At 36.3% G+C, this 26,936-nt stretch overlaps 2 protein-coding genes across 3 annotated transcripts in view; one reads left to right on the top strand and one right to left on the bottom strand.

Annotated features, from left to right (window-relative positions):
• TRAPPC3L (trafficking protein particle complex subunit 3L) overlaps positions 1–26,936 on the top strand; it is a 70,975-nt gene that overhangs the window by 39,095 nt on the left and 4,944 nt on the right. The gene's annotated exons all lie outside the window — the stretch shown is intronic.
• CALHM5 (calcium homeostasis modulator family member 5) lies at positions 13,587–25,330 on the bottom strand. Its single transcript, XM_044674396.1, has 2 exons — positions 24,791–25,330; positions 13,587–14,643 (listed from the first exon to the last, which is right to left on the bottom strand). The coding sequence occupies exons 1-2, from the start codon at positions 25,328–25,330 to the stop codon at positions 14,251–14,253; spliced, it is 933 nt and encodes a 310-aa protein (XP_044530331.1). The 3' UTR covers positions 13,587–14,250.

Here is a 26,936-nt window from a genome sequence, read left to right as displayed (position 1 = left end):
TATGGTCAGAATGATTCAGACCATTATTAAAGGGGTGAAAAAAGCAGTGGAAAGAGTTTTTTTTGGAGTTGGAGGACTTATGTAGAAATTCTGTGTCTGCTTCTTACTACCTGTCTGATACTGAGAAAGTACCTCCATAGAGTGGAGACTCTTTGTTCCTAGTTTTCAATTAAAAATGTAAGCTATTTATTTCTTAAAGACTCACTTTGGATCAATTCATAGTATCATAGATTTAAAGCTGGAAGGATTCTTAGATGTTACATAGTCTAATCTCTTTATTTCATCGATGAGAAAAGAGAGGCCCTAAAACTGTGATGTCATATAAGTATCAAATGTCAGAAATGGTATTAGAACCAAGGTCTCTTGACTCCAAAACTAGCATCTTTTCATTTGTATCATTTCTTCTCTTTCGCAGACTTTACATTCATGGTGATCACGACAGCCTGTCCACTTCTAGAATCTCTAAGCCAATGTTAAATGGAGATCTCGTCCTTTATTATGTTAGCAAATTGTGCTCACCTGCAGCTTGGTCAGATTCTGAGTTGACACAGTCCCCAAAAAAAAGATGTAATGTGCTTATATAGTCATTTTATACTAAAAGGAGAATTTTAAAGTAGATTTTTACTTCTCTGAAGCAAAACTTAACTATTAAAATTCTAAAAGATTTTCTAGAGTGGTTGTCTATATCATCAACTATGCAAATTTAACTTATCAAAACATCTAAAAGATATGTTTTGCTATGCTTCAAAGGTTATGTACTTTAGCAAATTGTGAAACAACTTCAAATAATTACAACATTTTTATTTCATTGGTTAATTTTTATAAACTTTGGTATCAATAAGTTATGAAAGAATACACTAAAGAATGGGATAAAAATAGTGATTATAATATGTGATAATATAGTGGTATGGTGTAGAAATCACTAGGAAAGAGACTATTTCATTAAATGTTGCTTCCATATAAAGCTGAATATCAGAAATTTGAGGGAAAGGAGGGAAGTAAAGAAAATTTATAAGAATGAAGTGCTTTTTGAAGATGTAAATTTGCTTTCAAATCCACAAGATATTTAGGCTACCTCAAAACTTGGAAGCTCTGTGTGAAATATTTTTAATATCATATTTTCACATGTATGTCTGAGAAGAGTGTAGCTCAATTAGCAAGGAGCACAGTACAATGTGAGCTGAATAAAAAGGATCCCCTACTATTTGGGAGAGATCACCTCATAAGGAACCGAAGAGTAAGCAAGATGATATAATGGTATTTAGTTATAAAAAAAGAAGAAAGAGAAAAAATGAGTTCTCAGAAGACCAATTGAGACCCTTAAAGAGCATTTCAAGAGAAAAACAGTATATTCATTGTAATCAGTATATTCACTATGACTAAGCCAAGGTTTTGTCTGCTGAAATAGACTTGACGTCTATATTAAGTACTGGCTTGGTAGCCAAAGAGCAAGAAAGAAGAAATATGACAGATGATTTATAAGAAGAAATACCAAAGTAGATTATATCCTAGGAAAAAATCTATCCTCATTCAAGTGACTGGAGTTCCCAAGCTTGTTCTAGTCCTTCATCATTAAGTTCCCTCCAAAATTAATGTTTATAATGGAAACAGATGTTTATTCCACTGTTAACAACTTCCATCAACTTTTAAATGTCTACTTTTCTCTCCCAATTTCCCATAATTCCAGTGTAGTGGGGCTGAATTTTTGAGCATGTTCGATTCTACTCAATATGAGATCTATGTCTTAAAGAAATGTCATCTGGCTGAATATAACTAGAGGAAATATATTTTACCCATACACAATTTCTCTGGGGTTCTCTATATATGCCATCATATCATCTGCAAACAGTAATAATTTTACTTCTTCATTGCCTATTCTGATTAGTTCAATTTGTTGTTCTTTTCTTATTGTTATGACTAGCATTTCTAATATGATATTGAATAGTAGTGGTAATATTGGGCCTCCTTCATTCCTGCTCTTACTGGAAAGACTTCTAGCTTATCCCCATTAAAAGGTAGTACTGACTAATGGTCTTAGATGCCATTTATCATTTTAAGGAAAACTCCATTTATTTCAATGTTCTTTAATGTTTTAAAAAGGAATGGGTGTTGTGTTTTGTCAAAAGCTTTTTCTGCATCTATTGAGATAATCATATGTTTTCTATAAGTTTTGTTATAGATATGGTCAATTATGCTAATAGTTTTCCTAATATTGAATCATCCCTTCATTTGTGGTATAAATCTCACCTGATCATGGTATGTGATTTTTATGGTATATTGCTTTAATCTCTTTGCTAGTATTTTATTTTAAAAATTTCAATTACTATTCATTAAGGGATTGATCCATAATTTTCCTTCTATGTTTTTGCTCTTCTTGGTTTAGCTATCTACACCATATTTGTATCATAAAAGGAATTTGGTAGAGTTGCTTCCTCAGCTATATTTTCCCAAGAAGTATATATAATATTGAATTTAATTTAAAAAATTATTTTGTAGAAGTAATGTGTAAATCTGTCCCTGTTGTGAAGAATTCATTGATGGCTCATTCAATTTCTTTTTTTAGATGAGGTTGTTTAAGTATTCTACTTCCTTCTATTAATCTGGGCAATTTCTATTTTTGTTAAGATTCATGTATTTCATTTAATGTCAGATTTGTTGGTAGTTGGGCAAAATAAGTTTTCAATAATTGCTTTAACTTCTTCATTGACTGAATTCTCCTTTTTCATTTTTGATACTGGTGATTTGGTTGATTTCTTTATTTTTTTAAAAATCAAATTAACAATTGGTTTGTGTATTATGTTGGTTTTTTTCCCCATAAAACCATCTCCTTGTCTTTATTAATTCAATGATTCTTACTTTTCACTTTTTGATCCTCTATACTTTTTTTTAAACCCTTACCTTCTGTCTTGGAGCCAATACTGTGTATTGGCTCCAAGGCAGAAGAGTGGTAAGGGTAGGCAATGGGGGTCAAGTGACTTGCCCAGGGTCACACAGCTGGGAAGTGTCTGAGGCCAGATTTGAACCTAGGACCTCCCATCTCTAGGCCTGGTTCTCAATCCACTGAGCTACCCAGCTGCCCCCTGATCCTCTATACTTTAATGGATTCTTTCCACATTTTTCTATGACCCCTTCTTTCTAAGAAAAGAAAGAGCATCTGGTAATCATTATCTGATCATTAGCCTCTCTGAACTTATCTGGGTTGATCCTTAAATGACAGACATTCTATCCATCACAAGACACACAAGATTCGTCTTTCCATCAATGTAGGACTAGAAATATTTGTGTTCTTCTGAGACAACTTTCAACAAATCAGCAGCATTTTTATACCATTATGAATTATCAGAATAGGACTTCAGCAGATTTGGGAATACTACTTAAAGTTCAAAACTCAATAAATGCCTCAATTCTTTTTTTTTTTTAACATTTATTAATATTCATTTTTAACATGGTTACATGATTCATGCTCCACCTTTCCCCTTCAACCCCCCCCCCAATTCTTTTTTTTTTTTAAACTCTTAACTTCTGTGTATTGGCTCCTTGGTGGAAGAGTGGTAAGGATGGGCAATGGGGGTCAAGTGACTTGCCCAGGGTCACACAGCTGGGAAGTGTCTGAGGCCAGATTTGAACCTAGGACCTCCCCTCTCTAGGCCAGACTCTCAATCCACTGAACTACTCAGTTGCCCAAATGCCTCGATTCTATAATCCATTGTTTTGTTATACTGCAACTGAACATCATTATTCTACTTGGTTCTACTGATAAAAATTGTATTGGAGACTTGGAGATGTTCTGCCCCATGCTGACAACATATGTTCAGGTTAAACATTTTTTTGTAAGGAATTATGGGAGGGAAAGTTATAGCCATGAAGAATTCAGAGCTCCATATTTTCATGGCATTTGCCTTTGAAAGGACACTAACAGCAGGGAAGAACTACCACCCTATGAAGAAACACAACAGACCTTATTCCAAAATAAACAAATAGAGATAAAAGGAAAAGCTTAACTTGAAGTAAGCAATTTGAGACTTGAAACAGTTATGGTACAACTAATGCAATACTCTATTTTGATTGTACAACTTCAGTTATCAGAGGCACCCCCAAAGTTTCAACAACACTCTAAACTCACTATGAGGTTTAACATTTGAGTCTAACTCCAGAACTCTAGAATTTCTAGGATCTGGGATGGTTATTTGATTCATATTGCTTTTTTTAGCACTATAAAAATTTAATGAGCATTTAACTCATTAAAAAAATAGATAAAACTGGATTCCAGAGAGGTAAGGGGATTTATTCTAGATCATGCATCTGATAAATGGTTGAGCTAGGTCTTGAACCCAGTTGTGTCACTTTTTGTACGTTACCTGAATGGTATATTTTCTTTAGCAGTATCTATCACTTTAACACTCTTATAAAGAGATGTTTCTCAGAGTCCTCATCGGAATTCCAGATACCCAGGCCTGTGGAACCAGGCCTATGGAAGTGACCTTTGCCTCTTTAGCAGCCACAGTCACTGAAGCATCAGAAAGAAATTTCTCACCACCAAAGACCTTAGTACTGTCAAATGGTTTAGCAGATAAGGCTTTATCAGTGAAAATGACATTAAGCAAGATACATTGCCATCTGTCTTGCTTCTATGCCCTAAATACTATTGGGTCTTCCTATCTGATTTCCAATAATTAGTCAACAAATATTTATTAATGGCCTACTATATGCCAAGAACTGTGCTAATTGTTGCTGACACAGCTACAAAGAATAAGACAATTCCGACTTATAATGAAAGAGGAATTGGTTGGCTCAGTGGATAGAGTGCTGACCTTAAGTCAGGAAGACAAGTTCAAATCCAACTTTTAGTAGCTGTGTGATGTTGGGCAAGTTACTTAACCTCTTTTTGCTTTGGAGATAGCTAGGTTGCTCAGTGGATAGAGTCCTGGACTTAGAATCAGGAAGACTTGAGTTCCAACTCAACCTCAGATACTAAATGTGTGACCCTGGTAGATTCCTTAATTTCTGTTTGTCTTAATCTATTAGAACCACTCCAGCATCTTTGCCAAGAAAACTCCATAATCCACAAGGTCATGGAGTACGTAGTTCATGGAATAAGGAAGAGTTGGACATTACTGAAAAATATTTTTAAAGGACTTATATTCTAATTGAGAAATAATAAGTACACATAAAAATATTCAACATAAATTTAAAATCAATAAATAATATATACATGCAAAGTAGCATAAGGTAGTTTTGAAGAGAGGGCTATAGCATTTGGGAGATTAGGAAAGGCTCCTGCAGAAAATGGTATTGAAGATGCAACTTAAAGGGGAAAAGGGACTCTATGAGGAAGGAATACATTCCAAACATAGGGAACCAGCAGGAAGAAGACATGTAGATGGGAGATGGAGTGTTATGAGTGAGGAATAGAGCAGGCCATTTAGCTGAATCTCATAGTACCTGAAGCAATGTCCAATGAGGAAATATAAGGAAATAAGACTTTTTGTGTATGTATTGTTTTCTACTATTAGAATATCACCTTGCTGAGAGCAAAAACTATTTTCTTTTTTCTCCTTGTAACCTTAGTCTTTAGAAGAGTGATTTGCAAATAGCATTTAAATAAATAGAAAGGGTGAGAAATCTATTCATAAGATAGAAACCATACTTGTAGCTCGGAGGCTTCAATAGCTCCTGAGGCATTTAATTAGCAGAAATATTCACAATCAAAGTCCCACAGTGAGGTGAATGCCAGTGAATAAGTATAAACTTCAGCAAACCTTGCCTCATTACTTCTGCTCCCTAGAGAGCTTGATCTAGTTAGTTCTGAGGGTTCAGAGTTATTTTAGAATGACTTTCAAAGTCTTAGGGTCTTGACTCTTAAAAAATTCATTCAGTTATAAATTTTCTTTCTGGTAAATGCCCCTCAAAAGCAAAGACTACTATTATCCAGGAGACAATCTGGAATACCCTCTATTTTAGGACATTCAAGGCTACTGCAGGGTCTCTCTAAAAGCAGAGTCTCTCTGAGATAGTCCAGAAATAATCTGTGATTTTAGAGACTTTCTAATCTAGATTTTCACAGTTTTTAGCTGAATTCTAGGAGGATGGAGTAGGTAGAATGCCAATCATGGAGACAAGAACACCTGTTTCTGAAACATACTATAGTGTGATCCTGAGCAAGTCATTAATCCTTCAGTGCTCTAGATGGCTCTCTAAGACTCTAAAATGTAGAGAAGAGGGACCTATATTGGTAGAGGGAACTTCCTCATGTAGGAGTTCTCTTGCCCATGAAGCCACAGATCTAGTGTCCTATCTTTTCCCCCCAAGAATAAGTTCCTGACCCCCATGATTTACATTCTTTGAGGTACTCCAGATTATCTCCTGGGGAATAGTAGTCTTTGTTTTGAGGGAGCATTTACAAAAAAAGAACATTTATAACTCTATCTTTTTTTTAATAGTCAAATTTCTATGTCCTTTTAATTTGAAAAGCCACTGAAATTTATCAACAACAAAAAGGTTGGTCTTTAATTCAACAACCATTTATTAAATTTTTACTATGGGCATGGTTAATAACACCAGTCTCTGGTTCTATTCCTCTAGGGACCACTAGAGGAAGCTAGGTGGCATAGTGGATAGAGTGTGTAATATCATTTTGCTCTGCAAAATGGAGACCAGGATGAGTGACACCCAACAGTTATAGAATTTAGAATCAACCCAGATGCCATGAGCCAGAGGACAAAAAGCAGTTACTGCCAGGACTATAAAAGAGAGAAATTTAAACAAGAAACTCTCTCATTCCTGAGAAGGGACCTGGGTGGTTGGATGGGTAGGCCAAACCAAATCCTGCTTAGGTTATCTGCATCCCTTCCACTACTTATCACATCCTCAACTTCTGAACAAAGCTGTGCCACTCATTAATCATTGAACATCAAAGAAGAACAACATCAAGACTCAATCAATCGGTTAAGGCCAAAGGTACCTGACCTGGCCAGAGTGCCACAGAGAGGGAAACCTCTCCAGCAGACAATCTCAACCTGATTGCCCTTTGATTGACAAAACCGATCATCAGTAGCTTAGTGAAGTTTTCCAACACCTCTTTCCTTCAACCCTGTTCCTTTCCCTGAGTTGTTATAATTAAATCTTAAAAGTCTACTTAGGTGAAGGTCATTATTGTCCTAAGGATCAATTATCTTATCCTTGGGTCTGAGGGAAGGGATTGATTAAGCAAAGTCAAATCACAGTCATCAGCGTTATCCATTAGTCCATAGCTTTATCCATCAATCTAAACCCAGGATAAGCAACCAGAGAAGCTGTGTGATCCAATTCACAGCTCCTCACTTGATTACTTATTCCTGGGCACTGTTAGGTGGGAATTGGGTGTTCAGCTGAGTTTCAAATATTTTGTGGGACCTGATGTTCACCTAGGCTTCTCACCTTCACTCAGCTCAGGTCCTTGTACCATCAGAGGACCTTGGGCCATCTCTCCATCAGGCCCTATCCGATATCACCATACCACCTATAAACAAGCGCCACACCTGTAATCAGGAAGACCTGCATTCAAATTGGGCCTCAGACACTTATTAGCTGTGTGATCCTGGACAAATAACTTAATCCTGTTTTATCTCAATTTTCTTATCTATAAAATGAGCTGGAGAAGGAAATGATGAACTAATTACATTGTCTTTGCAAGTAAAACCCTAAATGAAGTCATAAAAAGTTAGACACAACTGAACAACTAAACAATAAATTTCATAAGCGATGAAAAAGTTTGTGCTTCTAAAATCATATTTCTATCTCTCTTGTTAAGGAAAGAGGCAATGTAGAAGAGTGGACTTGAATCTAAAGATTTGGATTCAAGTTCCTTCTCTAGTTATTCACCACTATCTGTGACCATAGACCCATGATGGCGAACCTATGGCGTGGGTGCCAAAGAGGACACCCAGAGCACTCTCTGTGGGCATGTAGAGAGCCATTGCCTGACAGAGTTAATTACTAGAAAGGCAGAGGGACTCAGGCATAGCTGCTCCCTTCCCTCTCCACTGTGCCTGACAACATTTTTTTCACATAGCCCACCCCTCTGCCCAACAGCCTAATGGGAGCATTTTCTCCCTGACTGTGTGGGGTAAGATGGTGGGTGCATATGGCACTCAGTTGAAGGGCAGGGCGGGACATAGCAAACAGACTTTAAAAGATTTGCCATCACTGCCCTAGACCCTCTCCTTTCCAATTTTTTTACCTATAAAATGGTTCAAGGGGAGCAAGATGAGACAGATAATTTCTAAGGTTTCTCTTCCAGCTCTGACATTATAGGTCTAAAGAAACATTGTCCTTTTTTTTTTATTTTTTAAGATTTTTTTTTTTTACTATATATTTTTTTTAAATCCTTGTACTTCGGTGTATTGTCTCATAGGTGGAAGATTGGTAAGGGTGGGCAATGGGGGTCAAGTGACTTGCCCAGGGTCACACAGCTAGGAAGTGGCTGAGGCCGGGTTTGAACCTAGGACCTCCTGTCTCTAAGCCTGACTCTCACTCCACTGAGCTACCCAGCTGCCCCCAAGAAACATTGTCTTTTTAGTATAATCAGAAAATAGAGCATTACTATAACATCAATAGTTGAAGAATGATATAATCTATCAGTTTTGATATATAGACCGCTTAGGAAAGAATGTGTTTGAAGACTGCACTTTAGCACAATTTTTCAGTTCAACCTGAGCCCCTTTCTATGTTTTTATTTTTTTTAAATTTGATCAAATCCAGAAAACACTAACCATTTGGTTTAGTTATTTTGAACTATTCTCAGGCTTTTAACTTTTACCATGGTAAAAACATTTGAAACCACTTTTTTTGTGCATAGTTTCCATCTGCATATATCTGGGCCTCAGAAATCTGAAAAGAATTTGGAAAGTTACCATAAAACCATAATGCAAAACACAGATCAGGCTAGGCAATAAGCTTCTGAAGCACTCAAGAGGCTTTACTAGTTCAATAACAGAAATGTGGAAGAAGAGATGTGAATGTAAAACACACACAAACATGATTACTTTTTGTTGATAAAAATAAAAAATTCTCATTTTCAATAAAAGGGAAAGAACATTGGAAGTAGGGTGAAAAAAGATCAGAGTTTAAAATGCTTTGTAAAATCATGTCTATCAACTGGGAAATGACTAAATAAGTTGTATAGGAATGTACGGAATATTATTATAGCATAAGAATCACGAATATGTAGAATAAAGAAATGTGTGAGAGACTTGAAAACTGATGCAAAGTAACAGCAAAAATATCCACAAAAGCTGAAACAATTTACAAAGAAAGACCAATAACAACTAAATATAGTAAGTTAACAAGGGCCATCTTGTATAGTAATTTGTCCTTCTTGACTTTTTGCGACCACACTTTGGTCAACTACTGGAGTGGTTTGCCATTTCCTTCTCTATCTCATTTTACAGATAAGGAAATTGAGGAAAACAGGATGAAATGACTTGGCCAGGACCACACAGTTTGTAATTAGTTGAGGCCAAATTTGAGATCAGAAAGTTATCTTCCTGAATCCAAGCCCATTTTTCTGTCCACTGGGCCACCTAAGTTGCTATGTGGAGCAGTGGACAGAATGCTAAAGCATTTGATAGTTTTGCTGAATTAATTTTTCTTCTCTTTCTCCTTATTATAAGGGTAGCTTTGGGGTAGGATCTAGGTATCTTTTGGGAAATTAAGGTATTGGAATGACAGAAGATATCAATAAAAACTTAAATCTAAAGTCCTATATAAATCTCAGCAAATACTGTTATTATATCATCACTGTTACTAAAGTTCTCAATCTTTGTGAATATTAGTAGAAATCGATATGGTCAAAATGCTCTTCTTCCTCCGTTATAATTTTCCTGCTCAGGAGAGGCCAAAGAAAATGAAGCAACTTGAGTTCAGCCATAAGCTCTCTAAATAGTTCAAGATCCCAAGAGATATATTGATAGGACCATGAGACCAGGCTGGGATGGGATGAGATGCAAAGGCCAGAGCCACCAGAGCACACCGGGAAGCAAAAGTGACCATGTCTTCCTGTATGTATCACATTTAATTTATATTCTTACTGTAGGTATCACAGCTAATAGCATAGGTGTCATTTGCAGAGCATTATAACTGTGAATCATCATTAACTAATAGCTAGCTAATAATAATTAGTATTGGCATTAGTTAATAGCTAGTATAGTGCTTTAAGGATTGAAAAGCATTGTTCATATATGTTAGTCCTCCCAATGGCCATGGGAAGTAGGTGCTATAATTATCTCCATTTTATAGTTGAGGAAACTAAGACGAGTTAAGTGACTTGTCCAGGATCACACAACTAGTAAGCATCTGAGTTTGAATTTAGGTCTTTTTGACTACAAGTCCAGTGCTCTATCCAACACCACCATTTATTTATCTGTGTACATGTTGTATTCCCCCCAGGAAGTAAAGCTTCTAGAAGACAAATGCAATTTCAATTTTGTCTTCACAACTATAGCAATTAGCTCAGTATCTTATATATAACAAGCAAACATTAGCCACAGTTAATGAATTAAACTTCTTCCTTAGCTAAATGAGGAGTTGGACTTAGAGATCTCTAAGATTCCTTCTAGAACTCATGTTCAAATGACTTTATGAATTCCTTTTAGTTGAGAGAACCTTGGAGATAAAAGGGATTAAGAAGCTAACAGAAACAGCAGCCTTCAATATAATAGATCAAAAAGAGAGAAATATACCAGTTCATTAGGATTTAAGGGGCATTTAACTATTCTGCCCTCTGCAAAGTTGTGAAATAGAGTCAAAGTTTGTGTGACCCCCTTCCGATCTCATTTTTTTTCATTTTTCTTGTTATATCACCATGGAATTTCTATTCCCTTCATGCTATTTCCAGATAGCTGAAAAACTTCATTATAGTACTTATTCTCATCTAGGTATGGCGTCCTTGGGTTATCCTTTGTTCTCTTTACCTAACTTTGTCTCTTTGCTCCTCCCCTTACATAATTCTCATAATTTAACTATCCTTTGTTCCATTTTGTCTCAGCCAAAGCACTAAGAACCAAAAACAGCCTAAGAGTATTAAAATTTTATACAAAGGACTCCTGGGAGTATAAAACTTTAACCCCAAAGAATGAATGACTAAAAACAAAATCTAAGGCATGTAGTGGAGGTATTTTTTGTTGTTGTTGTTGTTTTTTTTTGTTATGATTCAGAAGGCATTTCAGTTTCAGGACCTTATAGTACATCAGAGTTTTCTCAGAGATCATTTTGTCCAAACTGTACAGAAACCAGAATCTCTTTAGGGTAGTGTAGTATAATGCAATGAACACTAGCTCTGGAATAAAAGAATTTGGATTCAAATACTGCCTCTGGCATTTGATACTTACATTACATTAGGGAAATCACTAAACCTTAGTGGAGATATTTTGAGGACGGGAGCCTTTCTAGTGGTTCTTAAATCATACCCATTAACCATCATTTTTGTAGCCACAGATGGTACAGGTCAATTTGACACATCAACTGCATTTGTCCAACATTAATGTAGATATTACATTATCATATATTTTAATCATGTTATTATGCATATTTTGGCCTGTCTCTGTGATCTCATTTGGTTTAGATAACTTTAGGAAGGTAACTCCCTGTTACCAACACAGATCAGTAATTGCTATGAGACTTAAAGCCTTAGAGTTGCAAATATATATATTGATAGTCTAATTAGTTAGGCAGACTATCTAGCTACATATCCTATTTTGGTCGTATATTTTTCATCCATTTGTTTGTTTGTTTCTTTTTTCAGTGTGGAGAGATAGAGTAGTCAATTTCCTTCATATTTACTGTGGAGTCACTGAAGAAATTTTATAATGTATTAGGTAGGGCTAAGTGCAATTCATTCAATGTCAACTGAGAATATGAGCATTTGGAGAACCACTCCATGTGATAGGGGATATTTACTTAGGTCCTTCCTCAGGAAACTTCTCACAATAGTAATTATTATTGCTATTTAATAATTAAAGGAGTAAGCTGAGTTCATTTTATCTATATCTGTGAAGCCCTAAACTTAATATATATTATATGTACATATATATGTATATATATATATATACATACACATATTCTATTCCCAAGGAAACCTAGATGAATGCAAAATGAGCAAAAGAAATAAGAAATTAGAGGGGAGCTACCTGAGAACCAGAAAAAAGCTCAGATCTGTAATATAAATAATATTTAATATGAAGAAATTTACTCTGCCTCCCTATACAGGACCATTAGACTTCTCTCAAGTCAAGCTTTCCCTAACTTTTGTCATTTCCCTCAAGGCAAGAGATCATGGCCTTTGAACATAAAAGGGAGAAATCTAAAGACAAAATCTTTTCCAGAAGAGGAGATGAACAATGAAAAAAAGGGCACCATGGGCCTATCTATGGGCCAACACAGTCAAAGTGGAAGAAACAGATGAAAAATTACAAACAAGAAGTCATCTGTGTGCCTAATTCTCACTCAAGGAAAAATGCTGACAGCTCTCTGCCACCCTATAATTACTTGTTTGTTCCACAGACACTCAGTGAGATATCTTGAAATTCTCACAAAGGCCAGATGGAGCCACTTTTCCCCCTTATGCAATTATCTCAGGGACTACATACATTTCTTGATTATGTGGTGGTGTTGGGAAGTGAAGCACACTTAAAAAAAACCAGATATCCTTTGGCATTTGTTTTATTAGAATATAACTCTTTAAAGGGCCTCATAAACATTTTTGTGATGGGATGACCAAGAGACAACTCAAAAATTACTTTTCTTTTTTTCCCATATGAAGAAGCCACAAGGGATAGAAAATAGAAGTGGTGGTGGTGGTGACAAGTGGATGGAACTCTGGATAAGGAATCTCTTTCTACCAAAGCCTACTAATAACCGTTTTGCTACTTATCAGTCACAGAGCACTGGACCCCAGCCATGGTCACACAGCCAAACTAGCTCAGATATTTCTGACTTGAGACTGGCCCCCTCTCTCTGCTATACTACTATACTACCTTTCAATAATAATAGTAATAATAACAACACTGCCACTGTCAACTGATACTTATAGGATGCTTTAAGGTTTGCAAATATTCGCTCTTTTTTGAACCTGTTAAGTAGGTAATACAGGTTTTATTATTTGTTTTACATTTAAGAAAACTGAGATTTAGAGAAGTTAAATGATTATCTATGGTCAGACAAGTACATTAGCAAGTGCCAGGACAATCAATTAGCCCATATTTTGTTGTTGTTCAGATGTTTTGACTGTGTCTGACTCTTTGTGATTTCATCTGGAGCTTTCTTGGCAGTGATTCTGGAGTGGTTTGTCATTTCCTCCTCCAGTTCATTTTCCAGATGAGGCAACTGAGGCATACAGGGTTAACTGACTTGCCTAAGATCACACAGTGTCTAAGGTCAGATGTGAACTCAGTTCTTATTGATTCCAGGTCTGGTACTCTATCCATTGCACCATCTAGCTACCCCCTACCTTTCCACAATAATAGTAATAATACCAACGTTGCCACCAACAAATGATACCTACACAGTACTATAAGGTTTGCAAATATACACTCTTATTTGAGTCAGTGAGGTACATAATGCAAGTTTATTATTTTTATTTTACAGATTGGAAATCTGAGGTTAAAAGGAGATTAAAATGTTTGTCCATGATTGGGAAATTACTATAGCAAATGCCAAGTCGATCAATTAGCACCAATTTACTCCATGCCAATTATTTATGTGCTAGGCACCCTGCTAGGGTCTAGGAACATAAATATGAGAATAAAATAGTCCCTGCTTTCACAGTGCTTATATTCTAGCAGGGAAAAACTACACATATAAACAAATACAAAAAATATACAAAATAAGCACAAGGTAATTTTGGGACAGTGGGAGGCTCTAGCAGTAAGCCCCACTGTAGAAAGCAGCACTTGAGCTGACAGCTCTGAAAGATAAAGAGATTCTAGAAGGTGAGGAAGGAGTACATTCTAAGCATGAGGGATGACCTGTACAGTGGTGGGAGATGGGACAAAATGCATGCTGAGTAATTAGGCCAGTTTGGCATGAATTGAGGGCGGGAGTTAAAACTCAGATCTTTCTAACTCCAAGCCCTGCTCATCTTAATTCCACTCTAACCATTATACCATTCTGCCTCTGAAAAGCTTTTTGGTTAATATAATGTGGAGATTTCCCCGAATGTGAGACACAGAGCATTTGTAAAATACAAAGCAGGCAGAAAGGAAGCTTTTCTGAATGCTAGACAACAGCAGCCTGGTTATCTACAAAGTCCAAAGCTGTCTCTGTGTCTTGGTTAACAGTTTCCTGACCAGCTTCTACCACACGGTGGAGGGTGCTATAATGTTGTTGGGTTCTGTTGAAGGAGTACAGCTCTGAGGCAGCTTCCCACGCCTCAAAGGTTGGCATGGGGAAAGCATCTGGCCTTTTGTTCTCAAAAAAACATTTTAGGTTCCTCTCACTCAGCCTGGCTGCATACTCCTGGAAAGTTTTATCAAATTGCTCCTTCTCCTGATCTGCGTAGGTCTTCCAGAACTTCATCTGAAGGTGGCTGATCTTAGATCGGCATCTCACGTAGCAGGTGGTGAGCAGAGAGAAGAAGGCAGTCATGGAAATCATACACCATCCTAGGATCTTGGAAGACATGAAGGAACAGTGAATGTTTAATTGTTCAAATTGACACAAAATTAGTAGATCAGAGATTTAGACCTGGAAGGAAACTTAAGGTCATCTTGTCCAACACCTCCTCTAGGGAGCCTATGGCTAAAACATGGAATTATAGCTTTTTAACTAGAAACAACCTGACAGGTGGTCTAGTACAACTGAAACATTTTATAGAGGAGGAAGCTGAAGCCCAGAGAAATTAAATGACTTGTAACACACATATGGAGTTATCAAAGGCAAGAATAGAATAGACATTCCTGTGGCTAAAAGAACTTTACTCTTATAACCCGAGGCATGAACATACTCACTTAGAACCTGAGTAACTAAGAGTGGATTCTACTAAAAAAAATCAGCCATAAGTGAAAGGAACTAAGATTAAAATTTTTTTTGTTCAGATCAAGGTGAGGCATTTTTCTATTTATAGTCAGCGTTCTATACCATGCATCTTATTGATATGGACTCAAGTTACTGTACAAGTATGGGTGCTGCTGAAAAGAAGAATTTTTTAAACCCTTACCTTCCATCTTAGAATCAATAATGTGTTTTGGTTCTAAGGCAGGAGAATGGTAAGGATGAGGCAATGGGTAGGGGGTGACTTGCCCACGGTCACACAGCTAGGAAAAGAAGAATTCTTACCACCACCATTTAATATTCCAACTTTTTTCTAATAAAAATATACACTGTCACGTTAATAGAAAATAGAAGAGGCTATAGCCTCATCAGTAACTTAACTAATTATTAATTAAATCATTCACAGCATACCACTGTGCAGAAGTTGAAGTTTGGGATCATTTAGTCAATATAATAATATTTTCCTTAAAGGAAACTCATTTTCACAAAGACAAAGGGTTTTGATGCAGGGTTTGTTCAAAGAAGGCTCTGCTAAAATTAATACCTTTACCTCTGTCTTCATGGTATATAAAATCTGAATGCACTGTACTTAATTTTAATAACAGGTACAATACTAAGAATTAGACGGGGCTATTTTCATACAGCAAGTTTAAAAAATTGCATTTAATATGTAGTGAGTAATGTGCAATGTGTAATGCCTGGTATTACACAGTTTGCATCCCCCTCACTGCCACCCATTCACCCACCAAGCCTAAAGAGTACAATGGTTTTATTTTAGTAGAGGCTAGCATGTGCTGACTTGACCTTTTTCAGCAAAAAGTCCCATTACATTTTAATTTCCTGATTATTTTTAAACATCTAATCTATTAGATCTTCTGCACAGGACACATGATAGATATAACTGCTATTAGAATGACTCATATTTGATTGTTTTTATTTTCTTTTTAATATTTTTGTGATACATTGTGCAAAAATATTTTAAGTGCATATCTGAAACTTTCAACTATAGAGTTTAATGTGCTTTCTTTAAAACTTCTATAGAATGTACCTAGTTCTTCCCCATCTTGCCATTTCATAACACAATAGCAGAGTAGCCTTCTGGGGATGAGAATTTTGAATACAAGTGGTTTTTGTCTTAAAACAAACTTTTGTTTTTTACTTTAATATGTCCAGGTTCTATACATGTAGACCCTTAATAAATGTGTTTTTTTTTCCCAAAAACTCTTACCTTCCATCTTGGAATCAATACTATGTATTGGTTCCAAGGCAGAAGAGTGGTAAGGGGTAGGCAATGGGGGTCAAGTGACTTGCCCAGGGTCACACAGCTGGGAAGTGGCTGAGGCCGGGTTTGAACCTAGGACCTCCTGTCTCTAGGCCTGCCTCTCAATCCACTGAGCTACCCAGCTGCCCCCCTTAACAAATGTTTCTTGAAGCAACAAATAATTGAAAGGTAAATGCATTTTTAATAGAACCTATACTAATATAGTTTCTTGATTCTCATTGGAATTGCTATTTTGTATTCTAAATCAGGGATTTCCTCCTTTTTTTTTGTTTCATATACCCCTTTGTTGGACTGGTGAAGCCTCTGGATCCCTTCTCAGGGTAATATTTTTAAATATATAAAATAAAATATACAGGATCACAAAGGAAACCAAAGATTAGCTTAACAAAATGTCATTTCCCTCCATCCAATTTCACAAGACTCTCTGAAGTTTATCCATGGACCCCAGGTTAAGAACTCCCCCCACCATATTTATAGGTATATATTATCCCTAGTAGAGTGCCATAGAGATTAGGCATCCAGGAGAAGAATCAAGAAGACCTGAGTTCAAGTGTTCTGAAATATACTAGCTGTATGTTTTCTAGGATAGATGATATTTTCACTGTGCCAAGTAACTTCCTAGGGCTATTAGTTACAGACAATTAAACAACTGAATCAATGGAAGGCAGTTCTAAGGGGAATTCTCCATACCAACAAAATTCCATGTCTAAACCCCACCATCTCCACTGCCCCTCAAAAGTGAACCTTAGTGTCAAGAAGCATCAGGCATGAGGAATCATCTTAGAGATACTTTTATACCCTGAAAACATTTTATTTCTTACAACTTATGAGGTAAATATTTAGGGGATCTCCATCCCATGCACCCCAGCAATTTAACGTGGTAGGAAACAGTCATGTGTTCTTGGCATCAAAGTGGGCCCAGCAAATGTTTTGGCATGAGGGCGCCACAGAGGGCAAGCTATTGGTCAGTGGAAGGATTGGGGTGGGGAGGAGATATAGTTTTGAAAAACCAGTGTGGGGAAGGTGAGAGCTCTCTTTCTCTGGACCAGTCTCTTGAATTAACTGGCTCTCTAGGCTGGCACCTCTCTCTGAGTGTTTATCTTATCTCTGATCTCTGACAATCAGTGGCTGAGAGCCCTGGCTACAATGGAGGATCGGATTTTTACCTAAAGTTATAAAGACTGAAACCTCTTTCTCTCTCTTTACTAACAAATGCTTATAAATCTATTAAGCCTCCAGATTAATTTTTATTTGCAACAAATGTTACTTTCATTGAAGAGATAACTTCAAAATTGATCTTAAAATGCCATTAGATGCTTCTTCCTCTGTGAAGAAATAGATTCAAAATGTAGTATTCTAGGAGCTAAGAAATAAGGGATGTTAGGTGGCACAGTGGATAGAATACTGGCCTGGAGTTAGGAAGACTCATCTTCCAGAGTTCAAATCTGGCCTCAGACACTAGCAGCGTGACTTTGGGCAAGTCCCTTAACCCTGTTTGACTCAGTTCCTCATCTGTAAAATGACCTAGAGAAAGAAATGGCAAACCACTCCAATATCTTTGCCAAGAAAACTACAAGTGGGATCAAGAAGAGTTGGATGTGAATAAAAAAGAATGACTGAACAACAATAAAAGAGCTGAGAAAATCTGGGCAGAGGAAATGTCATCTTTCCCTTTTTTCTCTTTTTAAAAATATTTATTTATTTGTTTGTTTGTTACATTTAAATTTTGAAGTAACTGCCTTGCTCCCTTTCCTCCCCACACAAAAGAAGGCATCATTTGATGAAAAGATAGCTGTATATATAAAACTACGTCTTGCTCATTTCTATTTATCAATCCCTTTTCTGGAGGGGGACATACATAAGTTATTCTTCAAACCATATTTTTATAGCTACATATAATGTTCTCTTGGTTCTGCTTCTTTCACTCTTCATAATTTGATATTTAAAAAGTCATCTTTTAAACAGGTATTCTGACATTGGTGACTTTTTAGCCAGGCTTCATAAGCAATGTTCATGTATTGCTAAAGGACTGAATCTTCCATAATGTTCCTTTGTGCCTCACTAAAGTTCTCATTCTGGCATGGAAGTGATCTTAAGTTCTCTAAAGGTATATCAGTGGAACACAAGTTGGAAAGGATTCAAATAAAATAATATCTGAGATTTAGATAGTACCTTATGGTCTGTTTTACTTCTGTTGTCTCATCTGAGCCTCATGGAAACCTGTGGAAGGGATTCTATTTTTATCTCCATTTTACAGATGAAGAAACTGAGGATCAGAGAGGTTAAATGACTTGCTTAGACTCACATAGCTAGCAAGTACCTGAGAGGATTTGAACCAGGTTTCTCTGATTTGAGACTAGTACTCTTATCTACTAAAAAATCCTGCCTCCTTAAATACAATTCTAGTAATAGACTATATCTGCCTTTTTTTAAACTCTTACTTTCTGTCCTAGTGACAACTCTAGGACAGAAGGGCAAAAGTTAGGTGAATGGGGTTAAAAGTCATACAGCTTAGAAGGGTCTGAGGTCACATTTGAACCCAGTTCCTTTTGACACCAGGCCTGGCTCTCTATCCTCTGGTCTACCTAACTGTATCTCTCTTATGAAAACTGTTCTTTCTAAATTCCCAGAGACTTATCACCAGAGGGTGAGCCATTAGATGATGAATTTTTCTGCCCCAGTGATTTGTGAAGACTCCTTACTATGGCAAAAGGGAGTAAAATCTCTGCCAAAAGAAGGAGTACATACTTTAATGAAGCCATAGAGCCTTGAAGTACTGAATAAGTACTTTGTATGTGTTAAGTGACCCATTTAAATAAGTTATTACTGGAGAAAAATGAAATGAACTCAACTATCTATGGCAATGGGAGACACGAATACGTACACAGATTCTTTGAGGAAATCGGCCTATTTGCAGACATAACTTTTAGCTCTTTGTGATGGCTTTAAAATATTTATATTCATTATAAGTTTTAAATTTGTTTGTCTATTTCATTAAAATTTCCAGTAAATCCCCTCCTTCTTCCCTCCCTTTCCCACAGTACAGAAGGCATCAGCGGACAACAAGTATATGCATATATAAAACTATGTCTTGCTTATTTCTATTTATCAGTGCTTCCTCTAGAGGTAGACATACATAAGTCATTCTTCAAACAATATTTCTGTTGCTGTATATAATGTTCTCTTAGTGAACATATTGAACTTGGTAAACATGATGAACAAGAGTGAAATCTTCATTTCACTCAATGTAGGTCTTTCCATGTTTTTTTAAATTATTGATTAGAGAAATGTATATAAAAATAACTCAGTTATCATCTCACATCTACCAGATTGGCTAAAATGATAAAAGATAAAATAATAAATATTGGAAAGGATGTGGGAAAATGAGGATACTACTATAGTATCGGTAGAACTGTGAACTGTTCCAGTAATTTTGGAGAGCAATCTGGAATTATGCCCAAAGAGTTATAAAATTGTGTATACCTTTTGACCGAGTAACACCACTATTACTTTTATTTCCTAAGGTGATCAGAGTAAAAGGAAAACAACCTACATGTTCTAAAATTCATGTAAATATTTTATGTTCTAGTATTTATAGATTGAGAGAACTCTTTCTGGTGGCAGAACTAGAAACTGAAGGGATGCCCATCAGTTGGGGAATAACTAAACAAGTTGTGGCATATAATTGTGATGTAATACTGCCATACCAAAAGAAATGATGAGCAGATTATTTTTTAAAATATGCATTATAATTTTGCCTTTACATATCCAGAAAGTTTAACCTTCTTCCAATTCATTTATTGTTTGGGTCTTTTTTTATGTTTTTCTCAGGAGCTCAATTCACACTTGCATTGCTAATCTCTTGCTAACACTTCTAACTCTAACTATATCCCCAATTGTCCAAGGATACCTTTGAGAGAGATTGTTTAATTTTCACAGTAAACATTTACACCTTAGAAATCAGCAAATGCTACTAATCAGGGCTCGATATATTGTTTTGCTGAATGTCCAAACTTAGAAACCTAATGGAGAAAATGTAAATAATGCAAATTAAAATTAAAAATGTGTTCTTCCTGCATTTTTTTGTGTGAAATGGTTGTTAATTACCAGCTTACTCTTTTCTGATTCACATCTAACCATTTCAGACTTCTATTGGGCCTCACATACCTTTTTAACTCATACCTATTAGATGTCTACCAGTTGCATTCTCATCCTTAACTCTAATCTGACATTTTTAGTTCAGGAGCCACTCAAGTTTCTGAATGTGAGCAGAACCCCCAAAAACCATTGGAAGATCTGGAGGGTGGAATACCAAACTCTATCCAAAACCTCCTTTTATAAAATGCAGATACTGGATTCTCAGATCACTCCACTTTGCATTTGATGCTCTATTTGGTTTCAGCTCCATGGACAAGATGCTTCTCTGTTTTCTTGCCTCCTTTTGTATGTTTTCTTCCTTGCCTAGACTGTAAGTTCCTTGAGGTCAGAGACTATTTTTCTTTTTCTTTTTTGTATCCCCAGAGCTTAACACTATGCTGGCACATGGTAAGCACCTAGTAAATGTTTATTGGATGGTATTTCAGTTTTGTATCTATCACTCTATGAACTTGTTCCATATGTGCACAGAGGGCAAAGTTTAGACAAATAAATGAAATTTCCCCTCGACATCTAAAACAACTTCCTGAGCATTTGAACTGTCCCAGAATGGAATGTGTTCCCTTCAGCTGCCTCATGAGAGGCTTTAAAGCAGAAACTGGTTCACTACTTGATGGACACATTATAGTAGGGATTACTTTTTCTTGTAGGTTAAACCAAGTAGCCATTGAAGTCCCTTCTGACTCTCAAATTCTATAATCACAATGTAAGAGTGTGAATGTGAAATCCCCTACTCCCCTTTATGATTACACCTGTATCAGCAGGTTTTTCAAAATTCAGTTATTTTGTTATATTAGATCAACACTTTTCCCTAGTTTATTTATTCTGTGTTCATAATTCTATCTTTATCTGAATCATGTAAGCATTTTGTGTAAGCATAACTCTGAAAAATCTATTTCTAAAATCACACAGCAGACAGATAGTTTTCTGTCACTTCTTTCTTGTCTCTATTGTGTAAAGTTGTGGTTCAAGCACACCCATATCATCTGATTTCACTTGATGCCTGAGAAGCCATAGAGTTGTGTTACCCTTTGGGGAACTCTGTGGCTGATCCCTGGAGAACTGAATATAACCAGTTCTTGAGAAACTATAATAATATTCCGATAAAAATTATTGTACCATAGTGCAAGTATTTGGTTATATAAGGAGGCCACTCACAAGGCTCAGGGTCTTCAGTTACTAACTGGAGTCCAGCTTTATTGTGAGACCAGCCTTCTCTCAACAAATCTATTTCTTTTTGGCTTGGAGACTTTGTGTTGTCTCTGCTAATAATAGAAAGCTGTGTACAATATACACCACACACACACACACACACACACACACACACACACACACACACACACACACACACACTTATTTATTTATTTATTTTGCTTGTGGAAAAGAGGGTGAAAGAACCACCTAGAAAGAAATTGGGGAGAGAAAATGTGTCTCTGAGATCTCTAATCCTCACTTCTCTCCTTTTATGCTCTTTAGGAACCTTATAACATCCATTCCCAATATGTCCCTAATTGCCTTTAAATATATATATATATCAAATATATATAAATGTAAATATATATATACTAATAACCACCACCAATAACAAAAATAATTAAATGAGCAAAAAATGAGCAAAAAAATTATGTGCTAGACTACAAACTCCACATTGTTTACAATTTCTTGAAAAATATGTAAATTATATATATGTTCTAATATAAACATCCTCTGCTTTTGAGTTCCCTTTTGATTTGATACTTTTTTCTCTTGATTTTATGGCTGTTACTTTTTAATGTAATCATAGTCTGTATTTTTCTCTTTTTTCTTTTCTTCTCTTTATATATTTCCCTTATTTTTACATTTTCAATATCTGTCATTTCTAATAATATAATATAATAATTACATTCAATATTATAATCTATGTAGCCATTTCTCCCAATCATTGCATGTGTGCTATTTCCACTTTTGTGTTATTGTCCTTATCGACAAAGTTTCCATGAATATTTTCACACATACACAGCTTTTTACCCTCCCAATAATGGCTTTAGGACCTAATCCTAGTAATGCAGTCTATAAGTCAATGAACATAAACAGTTTAATAGCTCTTAAAGTATATTTCCATCTCATTTTCTGAAGGGAAAAAAACAATAAAACAATTCATAGCTGTTCTAGCAATGTTATATTAGGCCTGTTTCTCCATGTTCCTATCAGTGTTTAATTTGATCAACTTAGCCTGTCTGGTTCTCAGTTAATATGCATTACCAGGACTATATTTAGCTAGATTGGTCTTTAACAAACACAATCTGTTTCCTGGGCCATACTGTTTCCAAAATCAAGTTTTTCTAGTTTGGTCATACCCAGTGAAAATTTTGTTCCAGTGCCACAATCCCTCAGGGATGTAGGATTACCTCCATAGAATGATGAGTGTTAAAGTAAGATTTCTGCGAAATATTTATGCTCTCCAATGTATTGTTTTTCCAACAGAAATCATGTTTGGAATTTGTGTATATTCAGGGTTAGCTCTACTTCTAACCTCATGCAGGTATAAGGGGCCTCTCCAGATATCTGTCATTTTTAATTTATCTAAAGTTCTATTCATCTCCTTAACCTTTTTCTTATTTATTTTTGGTTAGATTTATCTAGTTCTGAGAAGGAAGAATTAAAGTTCTCCCATTATTATTATTATTATTATTATTATTATTATTTTGTCTATTTCCATCTGTATCTCATTTAATTTTTTCTTTAACATTTTTTAATTAAGAAAAGTGGATGAAAAAGTGTAATCAAAGAAATGAAAACAGAGGATGGCCTGGTCATGTGGTAAGAGCAAAGGGTAACAGAGACTTGGGTGAATTATGTTCTATACTATCAGAGGGAATATTTGTATTAATCAGGGATCCATTTGAATTTACTGACAGGATAGAGTGAGATATAGATCACAAGTACGTAAAGAAGGTAACAAGTACTTTGAAACATTTGCTATATACCAGATGCTTTGTAATTCCATAAACTGTTGGCTAAGACTGACATCTCCAATTCACAAGCATCTTCAGATGAAGACGTTGCTTGGGTGGGAAGGGGGTTTCTGTTATATATTGGATATACTAATGTTGGTAGTCTGTGAAAAGCAATACAAATTATGGTCTGGGACTTGTTAATTTAAGTAAAAAGCAGACACATATTGGAACCATTTATAAGGATGTGTGTGGTTTTTTTTGAAGTCAGCTTTTACGAATGAGGATGAATGGGGCAAATCTGAGAGATACCAAACTACCAGCATTCAGAGTATTTACTGTAAAAATCAAAAACACTTCTGACATGCTTTTACTCTATTTTTCCTACATCCATTAGCTATTTTGGCACAGCTATATATGGTCGACTTCCTTTTTGTTACTCACAAACAGGAAGTCAAGCTGCACTTATGTGTGATCTGATGCAGTCTGTGTGCACATCTGCTTGCTGTTCATACATTTTCAACTGCTTCCTTCAGTTTTTTCTACATGAGGGGGAAAATAAAAAATCATGAGGTTAACATACTCTCCTTTTCTGGACAATCCGGCAACATTCCAAAGTTTTTGTTTCCTAGGACTGCTACTCTGGCATAAAACTTAGAAGGACAGTTAGTTCACTTTCTCCCTAGAGACTATGATTTCTTTTCATTGGAGATTATTTAAATAGTCCTTGTTTCATGTACACATAGGGATATCGACTCTATCAAGGGACACTGAATGGTTTTCTGTGTTATTGAAATTTGTGTTTTAGATGAAAAGAACGTTCAGAATAAGAGATCTGACCTGCTTTGGAAATTTGGCTTTTCATTTGGCTCAGTTCCATGGCAATAACTGAACAGCCTCCAGATAAGCTTTTCTGGGAAGCTAGCTTTTAAAAAAAGAAATGTAAAGTTGAAAGCCAGGAGTTTCCAGTTACAAGCTCTACCATTAACACTAATTCCTGCCATGTTTCACAGTTATGCATTATTAATACAATAAAACCAGAGAGGTTTTCATAAAGTACTTAGGCATTTAAGTTTTAATAGCTTAAAATCGTACCAAGACTTTGGGAACACTATGCACTCAATGAAAAGGAAGTCTTCTTTTGGGAAACGAGACAGACATAATCCAAACAACAAACTGTAATTGCTGCTGAGCCACCTCACCCCTAAAAAAACTTTAAGATGATTTGTCTTTTTGCTGTATCTTGTTGCCATTTATTTGCAATTCTGTGACCTAGGACTGTTATGAGATCATAAGATAGGCAGCATCAGCTGCAAGGATAACAGACAGAATCCATCCTTTGAACCAAGGCACTGAAAAGAGAATAAACTTGGTGATGTTGTTTTTTCAGTCTTACCTGAGATTGTGCTTGTAGACTTAGCTTCAGTTCATGGGTATCTGTAGAAGGCATGGTTGTTTTGCCACAGGCTACTTTGTGCAGCTCTTGTCGGCATTCAGTGGACTTGTCCTTGCAAATCATGTCCAGGAAATTTGGATTCTTAGTACCACTCATGGCACATTCATAAAATGTCCCATTGAGCAAAGCCACAGAAAGCCACATCACTGGGGCCACCAGGGCATTTAAAGTAATCTGACCAAAGACATAAAAGAAATGACAGCTGTTCCCCTTAGGGAAGATTTTTCTGGGGTTGACACAGCAGCCTGTAAAGAGTCTCCACATCCTGGTATTCAAAAAGTACCCAATGATCAGTAACACCCAGGCTGGGGCAAAAAGGAAGACCAATCCATAGGTTAAGTTTTCAGTGCTACATGGACACCTAAAAGCAACAAGTGAGAAAAGCCGTTCCCCTCCCACTGTTAGCAAAGCCATAAAGCTGTAACCAATGACATTTTTCTGATTAGTGAGGAATTTTAAAATGCTCTGAATCCCATCCATATTTAAAATTCACAGAGGGAAGGGAGGAGGCGTTGTTTGTCTGCTGAGCAGAAGTCTGGTGTCCCGGGTTTGCAGTGGGGAGGAGCTTGTCTTCAGAAATAATAGTCTTGCTTCTTCCTCAGAATTGGTACAGCCGCAGATAAGAAAACAATGTCATTCACCAAAAATGAACATTTCCAAATCAGCACGTTCAGATATTGCCTCCTGCTGGTAGGAATATTGCCTTCTAACTGTAGCGAAAGCTGAAGTCTAGCCAAAACCCTCACAGAAGATTCGAGGGGAAAGGGCTCTAACTATATGAATCACAGTTATGGTTTTAGAGAGAGAAATAGAGAAGTGTATACTTACACAAGCATCTCAGGGACTTTCCAGCTGTGTAGTCACAGACACAGGCAGAAATCATTTTCAAACGCTTTACTGCAAGCCAAAATCCAAGCCTGGAGTGTCTTGATTCATTTTCCTTTCATATTTAATTAAGGTTTGGACCACGAGGGAATGTTTTAAGCCCTCTCAAAATACACTAGTTTAGATATTTGAACCAAATCCCAGTATTTTGAGGTTTTTAATCAATATCTATAAAAATCTTGAGAACATATAAATGCATTAAAGGAAGAGGATTGCAGTTAAGAAAAGCAGGGTTTTAATAACCAGGTTCAGTGTGTGCAAAACCATTTTGCTTTTACTCTGTTGCATAATGTGCCCTGATGCTTAAAATAAAACAGTTTTCAGCTCCTGATTTTAAAGGGACAATAGCTATTTGAGTTCAAAACAAAGCGTGTGTACCTTTGAGATGTAAATTAATCCAGAACAAATGGGTCTGATTTCTCTCTCTACTACTCAAGTTTTGATTCTTTGATCATTCTGGGGTTTCAGTTGGCTCAGGTCCTCCTTCCACTGATACAAATAATAGTTCCCTTGGGCCTCCTCACCTGGTGTGCTCTTTATCCATATCTTTCTGAAAAGTCTTCATAAAAAAAGGAAGACTTCCTCTAGTTCTTTGAATATCTCCTAGGTGTTCATGCGCCAAGCGTGATCTCTATCATCTTGACTTTTTGCAATATGTTAGGTCCATCTTCTTTTCCTCGTTGATATCTTTTAATACCACTTGTCATGGGCACAAGTGGTCATTGGAAATGGATTTTATATGAGTGAACTGGGAAATTGAGTATTGACTACTAATTATTGATTTATAGTTGTTTTATTACTCATATTGGTAGCTACTGTAACCAAGCTTTAAGGCTTTACCACTTAACATATTACTGTGTAGATCTAATGCCAAACCCACAATAAGAAAACAAAACAAGATGCCAGTCAGAGTAGATAAGAAAGATAGATGAAGGATGATTTGACCTGTCACAAGATGTTTTTCTAATACTGGGCTCCATCGGTACAAGGAGTGGTAGATAAGGAACCTTCTGGAGAATGTTACAGAGAAGATGATTAAGTCTTAAGATTCCTAGTCTGTGAGGGCATTGCTGGGTTAGCTTCCATGAAGCCTTTTAAGAAGATGTTGAAATTTGGCTTTCCCATATGCCACGATGGATGAAAACTCTTGGTCAGATGGCCAGAGAGCATAATTAAGAAGTAATCTGGGGCATTTAGGTGG

The sequence above is a fragment of the Gracilinanus agilis genome, chromosome 4, assembly GCF_016433145.1.
Source record: "Gracilinanus agilis isolate LMUSP501 chromosome 4, AgileGrace, whole genome shotgun sequence".
Classification (NCBI taxonomy): Eukaryota; Metazoa; Chordata; class Mammalia; order Didelphimorphia; family Didelphidae; genus Gracilinanus; species Gracilinanus agilis.
Note: the sequence above shows the minus strand (reverse complement) of the source record. Positions and strands in the feature narration are given on the sequence as shown.